Raw genomic sequence first — 11,382 nt, 5'->3', positions numbered from 1 at the left:
GGTACATAATTGATCTTCAACAACCCGTGCTTCTTGTAAGAGGCGACTAACAGGATCGGGTGGTCAGACTCGCTGACTTGGTTGACACATGTCATCATATCCCAGTTGCATAGATCGATGTTCATGCTGTTAATCACTGGATTGTCTGATACAGACGACTATTTACGGACGTCCGCCAAACAGATTGAATATGTTTCATTGTGACGTTAAAAAACAAACAAATAATTTGGAATGGACACCCGTGTGGACGCTTTCCACCGATTCTCGCTGATTTGGGGAGACACATGTAGGACATGATTGTGAACAGTGTAATCCGATTACGAAGACTGAGGTAGCGAGAACCCGAAAACGTCACAATTCCCCTAACAGTAGCAATACATCCGCACTGGAATCTGACTGACATTATAAAATACCCAACAAAATAACACGGACTTGACAGAATAAAACAAGGCCAACTATATGTGTTTAATATCACACAACGACAATAACCAACTCCTTCCAGTGGAAGTAAAAGTTTCAATGTCTTCCGAGAATCCGAGAATGCGCTTGCTGGGGATTGTAGGCACGCTTCTCAGTTCGTGCGCATCTTGAGGCAGGTTAGTTGAACATTAGTTTCGGGGCTGAGCGTGTCATCTTCATGGCTTGGAACTTAAACAGTGTAAGGGAAGTCGTATGTTACTCCAAGTTCGTTGAGGACCGTCTCGATCACCCCCATGATGTTGAGGCTGCTTTCATGGGAAACCAGTGGACATTCCAACAAGCCTGGGAATAAAATATACTGAACGTTAGTTGAAAAAACACATTGGAGGGAGGCTGCTTTAGGTTTGTGTTTTTTAAGTTCTTGCGGACTGTAAATTATCGAGTCTGGATTAGACGATCCTGTGATCAGTAGCAAGAGCATCGATCTACGTAGGATACGATGACATACGTTAATACACTGCATGTCACCGCGCCGGTGGGGTGAAATGTTAGAATGACTGAGCTCACAAATGTTTAAAACTATGATTTAAACCAATAGCAAATGTGTTTTCCTGGGGAAATAATATGAATTATTCGGTTCACGGTCGAATTCTGGCACCAAGAAACCAGTGCTTAAGAGGAGGGTCATAATTTTGACGAACATTGGATTCGAACTCACATCCATCTCGGACTTACCTCCTCCGACAACATTAAGCTAACATACCGATATATACCCAAAATGCAGGTCAATGCACATTTTACGACTGCTTGAATGAGTTAAGTGAGTGAGTGAGTGACTTTACTTTTACACCACAGTCAGCAATATTCCAACTATATGGCGGCTGTCTGTAAATAATCGAGTATGGAACAGACAATGCAGTGATCAACAGTATGAGCATCGATCTGCGCAACTGGGAACAGATGACATGTGTCAATCAAGTCAGCGAGCCTGACCCGATAGTCGCCTCTTACGACAAGCATGACTTACTGAAGGCCAGTATTCTAATCCGGACTTTCACGCGTCAATCGATAAAGAACACACCCGTGCGGTCGACCGAAAGCAGCAATATTTATTCTGATTAGGTTTCTCAGTGCCTTGAAATTGCCTGTTTGTTGTTTAACGCCGCACTCTGCAATAGTCCAGCGGACACTGAGACTGTCCACCCGACCTCGTTAGGCGCCTCTCACGACAAGCATGGGTTGTGAAGACCAACTCTAGGAGGGTCTTCACGGGTCGATTTCTCCAGAGTGTGTCACTATTTGGCTAACCTGGGAGAAGTTGACGTTCAATATCAAAAACAAAAACTTTCAATACTTTTTAGACTCACCATTCTGAAGACATTCTCTGACACACTGTTGTTCGTATTGAAATCCATTACTCTGCGCTCCGTAATACGTGTCAAATTTGCCTTTCGGGAGGGAGAACTCAAATGAGCCCATAGGTGAAGTCATTTTTACTGGTGCCCAAAAGTTTGGTTCGACCTATGGAAACATGATTAGATCCGATTAGGATCCTCGAATCACATATGCGTGAATGTAAGCATCATGACATACGCCTGTAAATACAAAGTTGCCATCATGAATTAAGTTCCGTTAGTTATCATTTGGTTGCTGAATACCAATTCTAACCTGGGTCTTCACGAGTCACTGGTGTGTCAGGAATCTGCCAGGGAATCCGTACTACCCGGCGCAGTGGGGAAGCCTAGCCCTATACTGCGGCAAACTCCATTCACGACGTGAATGTTCACAGCGCTAACAGTCAAAACAGGCATATTCTTACCGCGAATAACCCATGCTGCCTGTTAGGCGCTAGAAGGTTATAGTCGCATGACTTATCCCAGCGGGTACCCATTTTGTGCTGGGTGAACAGAGGCAATTTTGAAAAAAATCGCATGCCTAAGGTGAAACCACAAGTATCGCATGTGCTTCGTTGTAGGGCAGGACTGAAGTCTTAAAAACTCTCAGGAGTCAAGCTGCTAAACACAGTCACTCATCCAAGGACTGTCCGAGCTCAACACTCAGTCAACGTTCCTTAACCCCAACTGACTTGTGACCGAAGCTCCATGCACAGGGCATCACACCACCACATAAAAACATTGTACGATCGCAAAAGTCTAGACTTTCTTAAACATTGTACAAACAGTACAAACGCAATCTCATGGTTTATTAATCGGCACAACGAACTGAAATACTCCCGAATGTGGGCATATTACAACATGACAGGTGCTCCCAATACGTTTGACGCTGCTACATACAGATGTTGCAGCTGGATCTACTCGTCACTCTGGTGTTTCCAACTCACGCACTCACTCACTCACTCACTCACCCTGATGCTTCCCTTTGTACCCAGGATGGTGGCAGCATTGTCTTCGTGAGATGTTGTGATGTTGTACAACAGACTGGCGATCCGGCCCCCACTGTAGCGGAGTGTGATAGCGGCTCCAGTGTCAACTCCTATTGAATACATGTCGTTGTAAAGAGGCAGATGGTGATGATGTATGGTGATGATGATGGTGGTGGTGGTGAAGATGACGATGATGTATGGTGATGATGGTGGTGGTGGTGAAGATGATGAGTTTGTATGGTGATGATGATGGTGGTGGTGGTGGTGAAGATGATGATGATGTATGGTGATGATGATGGTGGTGAAGATGACGATGATGTATGGTGATGATGTATGGTGATGATGATGGTGGTGAAGATGACGATGATGTATGGTGATGATGTATGGTGATGATGATGGTGGTGAAGATGACGATGATATATGGTGATGATGTATGGTGATGATGATGGTGGTGAAGATGACGATGATGTATGGTGATGATGACGACGACAACGATGACGAAGAGGAGGCAGAGGAGGGCAAACATACTGACGCTAACCATAGGTAACATACAGGCTGTCGTAAAGAACATAGCTATCATCGTTGTCGTCTCTATCATGTTAATCATCATCGTTCCGAAACATATCATTAGTTTGATGTGTTACTCACTTCGCGTCGAGTGTCATGATCAAGTGCTGAGTGTCAATAATCAAGATAAACATCGGGTTCAAGATAAACTTCTCGTTTGAAGAAAATCTGGAGTTCAGAGCTAAATGCTCGAAACAAGGTCAAAGCTACCAATACTTTTGCTGTGCCAGTCCTCTCCTCTTCCTTTGGAGTAGTTGACTGGACAAAACAAGACATCCAGAGTCATGACCCCGTGACCTGAAGGATCATGTCTGAAAACAGAGCACATCACCCTCGTTCCTCTCTTAATCGTTTATATATGCCAGTCAATTCTGGAGGTCGGGGTTTGACTAATGTGGAGCCTCTTCATGATAGAATTTTATTGTGTACTTTTGCACATATTTATTTATCGGATGATCCTCTGGTGATACATGTCAGGCAAGGAATTCCACAGCTATTTTAAGCGTGCCAAGGTTGTTGGACACAATCTGCAATTTGAGGTTGATTTTGTGGATGGCGATATACTGCTGGACGGTACAGCGATGGGAGTAAACCAGGTGAAGTCCTTTACCAAGTCAGCCCAGAGTCAGTCATTTGTGGAGAAGCTGTCTGAGAAGCCATTGCATCGTGCGTACATGCAGTGTGTGGAACAGAACAGCAATCCAACCGACTCCTTCGTCTGAATGAAGTCGGCTGGTCTCAAATGTGAAACTAAGGGCTTCCTTTTTGCTGTCAAATGTGAAACTATGGGCTTCCTTTTCGCTGCCCAGAACCAGTCACTTCCCACTCATAACTGTCAAAATGTGATTCTAAATCAAAATGTTAACATGAAATATCGTCTTTGCAATGAATTTACAGAGACTCTCTGTCCAACACCTTGTCGGTGGATGCCCTTCCTTGGCACAAACAGCATATCTTAAAAAGCATGATGGCATGGCTCGCTGCTTTTACTATCGCCTCCGCCATGCCTGAGGCTTTGACCCCGAGGTCCGAGGTACGACCCTGAACATGTCCAGGGCATCCTGGAAAATGATGCTTTTAAACTTTTCTGGAATAGACCAATATACAACCTGAGACGAATTCCCGCCAACAAACCTGATCTTGTCCTTTTTGCTGAAGCCAATGAAATTATTTATATCATTGATTTGTCTGTCCTTTTTGACAGCAATGTGATTGGCAAGATTCAGGAAAAGCATCACAAATATGCGGACCTCGCCTTTGCAATATCTCGCTTGCATCTCAAGTACACGGTCGTCAGACTCCCCATTGTACTCGGTGCCCTTGGTTTGGTACCTCCTGAACTCTCGGCGCAGATCAGGAGAGTGCCCGAGTTCTCCACCGAGAGCACAGCCCTTCTGACAATCTGGGTAATGCAGAAGGCTGCAGTTTTGGGGAGCCTCCATATTCTCCAGAAAGTTCTTGGTGAGTTCGACTTGGCAGTGTTTCCTGGGAGAAGTCCCATTCGCTGTCTGGGCTGCATGTAGAGGGGGCGAGGGCCCTGAGCTGATGATGAGCTTTACCATCCTGACTGTGCCAGGATCACCCGAACCCTCTCTGCTGCATTTCTGTCTCAATCTGTAAAACATAATAATGACAACAACAACAACAACAACAACAACAACAACAACAACAACAACAACATCTATCTCACCACTTTCGGATACTGTGCCCTCAACGCTGATTTTCTCCGGCTTTCCGCCAAAGACGAAGTCGGCAAACATGACGACGTAGCAACCGAGGTCGAGGATGCCCCCTCCACCCTGTGCTTTTTGGTTCATCCTGTCGACACTGTAATTGTCGACACAAAACTTTGCCGTCGCCATCTTGATGTCCCCAAGACTACCTGAGTCCAGCTCCCGGCGGATCTGATGGTACACTGGGAACATTCGGGACCAGAAGCCCTGTTCAAGAAAGGATGTAGTTACATTAACGTGTATTCATCTTCTCCAATAATCCTGTACCAGGATTCCTGGTTCAAAAAAAGAGGCAATATCGGGAATATGTTAGATTAAAATGTTTTCATCTTATCCAATGATCCTGGACCAGAAACTCTGGTTCAACAGCTAGCAGTCAATCGGTGAATATGTAAAATGTCTAAATGGTGGTCAATAAATTTGCATTAGAAGAACTGGCTCCAGAACAAGCAGTGGGCAAAATAGTTAAACCTGAAATGTTTTAATCTGATCTGATAATCCTGGATCAGATCTCTTGGTACCAGAACCATCACTTTCCCTATTTTATGACGATTTTGCGTTGAAGCATATTGCTCTGTGGCTGATGTCTTATTCATGGACTTCGACCAGCATCAAGAACAAACGCAAAGAATACAAACGCTGATTTACAAAATCCAAATGACTTATTTCACAAGAATATTGGATAGTCAGTTGCAGAGTCCTACATCTATAGCAGGTGTGAAGTCCATTTCAGGTGTCCAAAGCCGTGTTGTTGCTGGAATATTTCTATAAGCGGCACAAAACCATATTCACTCACTCACTCAGTTAGATAGCGTAGAATGCATGGACTGTCTTGTGGTGTTTTTGAGTATTCAGAATGTCACTAGATAAAAGTCGTACTAATTGCAACTACGTTGTATAATATATATTTTATTCGAGTTGTACTATTTGGACTACTTTGCATTGCATTGCATTGCATTGCATTGCATTGCATTGCATTGTATGAGGCTGAGTTGTATAACTTCAGGCTGAGCTGTGTTATGTTGCGTTTCGTTGCGCTGTATTGTATTTGATTGTTTGATTTTACGTGTTTGTCACAAAATATATTTCAGATGTGAAAATGTTGGCAAATTTGGAAGAGCAAGTTTTTGCATGAATTTCGGCAAAATGTCTTTTTGAAAATTTCTAACAAATGGAAATAGTAGCAACCGAGGAATCGTACATAATGTGAGTACAAGATAGATGCAATAAATAAATATATATATCTGATCTGATCTTGGATTCAACGTATCAGGTACGCAGCTAACATGCTGTTTTTACCTCCATGAAGAAGAGTTTCTTTTCTTTGGCGAGGGCGAACACTTCCTTCGCTGCGGCCACTGTCATGGTAACGGGTTTTTCACACAAAACATGTTTCCCCGCATTCAGGCACAACATACTCAGCTTGTGATGCTCTGGATGAATGGAGCCAATATACACGATATCTACAAAGAAAAAGAACTTATTAAGAATTGCAGATTCCTATCAATTGTTTGGAGGTTCAAATGTTTTGCGCTGCCTGATGCAACGAGGGCTGATGGATTAAAGGACATTAATATCCAAATATTATTTTCACATCACATTGGAGACTTTGGGGTCCATTCGTTTACATGCAGTCCTGCAAGCACTTGCACTTGACCATCTTGCTCACATTCAGCGTGTTAACTGATCCCGTGAATCGTGCGACTTTGTACAGGGAGGCAACTTGTTCTGGTATTAGCGATACGATACACCACGATGCTGAATTCTAGTCACGACGATATATTGCCTGAGCATTGTGCACGGAAGCTGAGATACAATACGAATCCCGATACAAGGGTGGCGATACGATACGTATCAAGATACTAAAATCTTTAATTCTCACCCCAACGAAAAACATCTTAAGAGCAAAGCAAAACCATTTACATGTAACAGTATTTCGTCAAATTCCGACAGCGTTTTTCAAAGTTCTTTAGGACATGAGACTGTTAATGATATCAAAATGCGAGCATCATGTTTGACACAGTTCCTGATGCAAGGATTTCCTAGAAAATTATGAAGGGAAAATAATTATGCATATAGTTTGATCATCAAACAAACGTAGGTCCTTGTTGAGAAATACACTTCGATTTGGCAACATTCAAAGTAAAACATCAATGCATCGTGACCCACTGAAGTATCGTATCTGGATATACGACAATGTATAACTTTGTACCGTTTCACTGCATCGGCAGTCGATGCAACTCAATGATCAAGGTTATGAGCATCGATATACGCACATGGTTCGATTGACAGAGAGGCAAGCTATCCATGCATTGTAGTAATGAATTTATGTACCGATGTCTGGATTTTGAACCAACTCGCTGTAACTGCCGTATGCATTCTTGATGCCAAATCTATCTGCAAAAGCTTGAGCCTTTTCTTGTGACCTTGCTGCTATAGCGATAACCTGAAACATAGTAATGCATACACTTAATTCTACTTAGTGAAACAAACAAAACGTTATCAAAGAGAAACTTGAAAATCGGCGTATCTTGTTCATGCTCGCCACGAATAGTTGAAACACTGCTGATACGGCGTTAAACAATATTCACTCACTCACTGTTAGGCCTAATCAATGCTGAACCAATTGAATTCAGCGTAAAACTTTACAACATTAACCCAACTGAACTGACTGTGTGCTTGCTGTCATGTACAACCGACTTTCCCCTAATCAAAGAGGACTTGACCGAGTTTACAACTCTGTGTGTAAAATACATCAGCATGATGTACAAAGCTGTGTTCCAGTGACTCATTGTCACTCTTATGTTTGACTGATTAAATGCAAACGTCATATTAGCTCAAACGTGCATGAAAATTCTAAAATAAGTACATAAACACTGCATTCTTTCTGTGCTCTTCACTATGGAGGAATAAAGGAGTATATATGCCCATGGCGGACACAAACCAGTCCGATCACTCATGGTTCACGGACTCACAAACCAATGCAATCATTCATCCATTCACTGATTCACAAACGAGTGCAATCATTCATCAGTTCACTGACTTACGAACCCGTCAGTTATTCTCCCACTGACTGGCTTACAAACCAGTCCAATCATTTATCCATTCACTGACCCACAAACCGGTCCAAACATTCAGCCATTAATTGATTTACAAACCAGTCCAATCAATCATCCATTCACCGACTCACAAACCAGTTAAATCATTCACCCATTAAGTAACTCGCAAACCAGTCCAATCATTCATTTATTCAATGACTCATAAACCAGTTCAATCATTCTTCTCTTAACTGACTTACAAACCAGTCCAATCATTTATCCATTAACTGTCTCACAAACAAGCACACACACAAGCACACACACAAACACACACACACACACACACACACACACACACAAACACACTTACCTGATGTTCATCAGGGCACTGACTAAGTAGGGCTGCAGTGAAATCCCCGGATATTTTACCCGCGCTGAATATTCCCCACCTGGTTGCCATGGTGTGTTGAATCTGCAGGGAAAAAAACAAATCTTTTGTCTGGCATGGACAGCTAATGACCCGTGAAAACGGGTGACAATAAACTGTGCACCCTCTCTGTCTCAAGAGTGTGCATTGCCCTCGACACCACCCCCCACCCCCTTACTCAGGAAGCTGTATCCATCCCTGCAAATCTACCCCTTTTCAATTCTAATCACGTGAGAACATACCCAGTAGCTGTATGGTATTTACGGTATGGCCGTAGGTATTCAACTCTGTGTGTTAAGATCGTGACTTTATTCAGTATCAAGAAAAGATGCATTGAAGCACGAGGACTTACCTTACCCCGTGCGCTGACAAGCCTGAGTGTATCACGTTTTAACAGTGCGGTGATCTAAGGTCATTTCCCGTTATGTTAAACGAGTTTGCTTTATCCTAGTGCGTTCATGCGATATACACCCGATCACTGTTTTCAATACATAGATAACGGCAGTATTTCTGCCAGGTCAGATAAAACAAAGCTTTTATATTTTTTTCGATTATTAACAAATTCCCCAATTACAAATTTCTCACCATACCCAAACACATTCGATCTAAGGACTGGCAATCTTCTAGTCTAATAGTGGATCTGTTAGAGAAAAATGAAACATTCAAGCTCAAAACAGCAATATCGCAGCGCCTGAACGCATCAAGATTACTGACACAATTCACGACACGATGTGTACACGAAGACAACAGCAGGTTGTACAGTCCAATAAACAGGGTGGAGGACTTTGCTGGGTCACTCAAGGACGATCATATTTATCCTGATATCAGTTGACTCAGATTATTGTCACAGCCGGACCTTTAGTCCAGTGGTGAGCGCTGTGCGGAACGAAACAAATTTGTTTGCCAAGGTGCCTCAGTTCGCGTTATTGAGTTCTGGCTGCCCCTTGGGCACACCACGGCCGTATGATTTCGATTACATGTTGGCTCTATTTTGTTGCCATTATCTCTGATCTTGTTTCTAGGTCTTTCAGCAAGATATCCATGATCTGTGGTCCCACCAATGTGGTGAGTTTTCACCCACAGTAATGATTGCCATAAAAGGCGACTATGCTTCTCGTAGGAGGCGAGTAACGGGATTGGGTGGTCAGGCTTGCTGACTTGGCTGACACATGTCATTGGTTCCCAGTTGCGCAGATCAATGCTCATGTTGTTGGTCACTGGATTGTCTAGTCGTTTGTTTTAAAATGAAAATCGTATATATGCAAATTACATGCCATGCACCAATCAAAGCATTCCAAATAAAAATGGTTGTAAGGAAGTGTAAATGGTGATGCACTCTGAAAACATTCAATAATATCATATCAACATTGATTGACTCTGATAAACCTCCTAAATATTTTTTATCGTAATTAAAAAATGAAGAACCCCTACATTTGTAAGGGTGTATTAAATCGCTGAATTAGCTGGCTCAAACTGCAAGGGAAGTCGCGTTTTTCTCCAGGTTCCATGATCACCGTTTCCATTATTCCCGTGATGTTTCGGCTGTCTCCGTGAGTGGTCTATGGACAATTCAACATGCCTGGAGAAAGAAAGTTTGAATATGAATTAAACATGCAGTATGGGGTACAGAAATGTGTTTATCTGATCTTAACCCGTATAGTTTAGGCTATTTTCAAAGGTGGACATTAGATCACTGGGAACAGAAACACTGACCATCCATCAAACACGCATCTTTATTAAAGAATTATACATGGTGTTATTTTGGTTAAACATGCGCCAATAGGTGATGAGAGAACCAATAAGACGTTTTAACGTGTGTTTGTTTGTTTTTGTTTTTTGGGTTTTTTTTGTTGTTTTCGTTTGTTTGTGTTTGTTTCTTCTTGTTTATTGTTACTGTGTTCAGTACTGATGGGTGAGTGAGAGAGTAAGTATAGTTTTACGCCACACTCAGCAATATTCCAGCTATATGGTGCCGGTGTGTGAATATTCAGGTTTGGACCAGACAATCCAGTGATGAAAAGAATGAGGAGCATCAATGTGCGCAATTGGGAACCGATGACATGTCGGCAAGCCTGACAACCCGATCCCATTAGTCACTTCAACGACAAGCATCGGTTACTGAATGTCAGTATTCTAAACTGTTACAGTACCTTCACGCGTTCAGAACTGATTGGAAGAAGAAGACGAAAAGAAGAAGAAAAAATGTTTATTACAGTGTCACATGATATATTGAGAGAGGAAGATACACCAAGCCCGTTTCTCCCCTAAATGATAGACTGTGTACACTGTGTGATAAAAGTCAAGCTGAAGATTAAATCCAATTTTTTGCTAAAATGTTCATTTTACAGCGACTTAAATTAGGCTAAATTACAGGCTAAATTACAGGCTAAATTAAGGTGGCCCGGTGCATACAACAGATGCACCACAAGAGACGGGTATCTTTGTAACATATCTGTGATATTTCTAATCTTCTAAACCTGCCAACTCTGCGATTATTACGTGTGTAAAGTATTATGAATATTGGGATAAATCTGTGTGTTTGTTCAAGCAAATCAGCGTGTCTGAGTGAGTTCATACGTCTGTATGAAGGAGTCGGTGTGTCTGAGTGAGTCTGTGTGTGGTTCGTAGATCTGTATGGGCAAGTTGGGATGGCTGGCTGAGAGAGTTGGTGTGTGTCCCTGAGTGTGTTGGCATATCGGTTAATGAGGGTCGGTGTGTTATTCTAGTGAGTTAGTGTGTCTGTCTGAGTGAGAGGGTACGTAGAGTGAGTCAGAGTGTGAGGGAGTCAACGTCGGTCAGTGAGTCCGTTCGAGT

General features: G+C 42.6%; 1 protein-coding gene across 2 annotated transcripts; it reads right to left on the bottom strand.

Moving 5' to 3' along the window:
- Positions 1–441: 441 nt before the first annotated feature.
- Positions 442–9,035, bottom strand: LOC137261562 (trans-1,2-dihydrobenzene-1,2-diol dehydrogenase-like). 2 transcript variants are annotated; one of them, XM_067799328.1, is made up of 8 exons: positions 8,921–9,035; positions 8,512–8,613; positions 7,438–7,549; positions 6,403–6,566; positions 5,061–5,310; positions 2,786–2,913; positions 1,788–1,941; positions 442–762 (listed from the first exon to the last, which is right to left on the bottom strand). In XM_067799328.1, exons 2-8 carry the CDS (start codon positions 8,599–8,601, stop codon positions 650–652), a joined length of 1,011 nt encoding a protein of 336 aa, XP_067655429.1. In that variant the 5' UTR covers positions 8,602–8,613; positions 8,921–9,035; the 3' UTR covers positions 442–649. The 2 variants fall into 2 exon arrangements, with proteins under 2 accessions (XP_067655429.1, XP_067655430.1); XM_067799329.1 differs by lacking the exon at positions 8,921–9,035 and adding an exon at positions 8,811–8,903.
- Positions 9,036–11,382: the final 2,347 nt, after the last annotated feature.

This window comes from Haliotis asinina, chromosome 14 (assembly GCF_037392515.1).
Source record: "Haliotis asinina isolate JCU_RB_2024 chromosome 14, JCU_Hal_asi_v2, whole genome shotgun sequence".
Classification (NCBI taxonomy): domain Eukaryota; kingdom Metazoa; phylum Mollusca; class Gastropoda; order Lepetellida; family Haliotidae; genus Haliotis; species Haliotis asinina.
Note: the sequence above shows the minus strand (reverse complement) of the source record. Positions and strands in the feature narration are given on the sequence as shown.

Coding starts and splice junctions, on each gene's coding strand:
- LOC137261562 (XM_067799328.1), bottom strand. CDS start 8,601: ATGGCAACCAGGTGGGGAATATTCAGCGCGGGTAAAATATCCGGGGAT. Junction 6,567..7,437: donor GGTTCAAAATCCAGACATCG/GTACATAAATTC, acceptor TTTTCTTTGTAG/ATATCGTGTATATTGGCTCC. Junction 763..1,787: donor CAGAGAATGTCTTCAGAATG/GTGAGTCTAAAA, acceptor TTTTATTCCCAG/GCTTGTTGGAATGTCCACTG.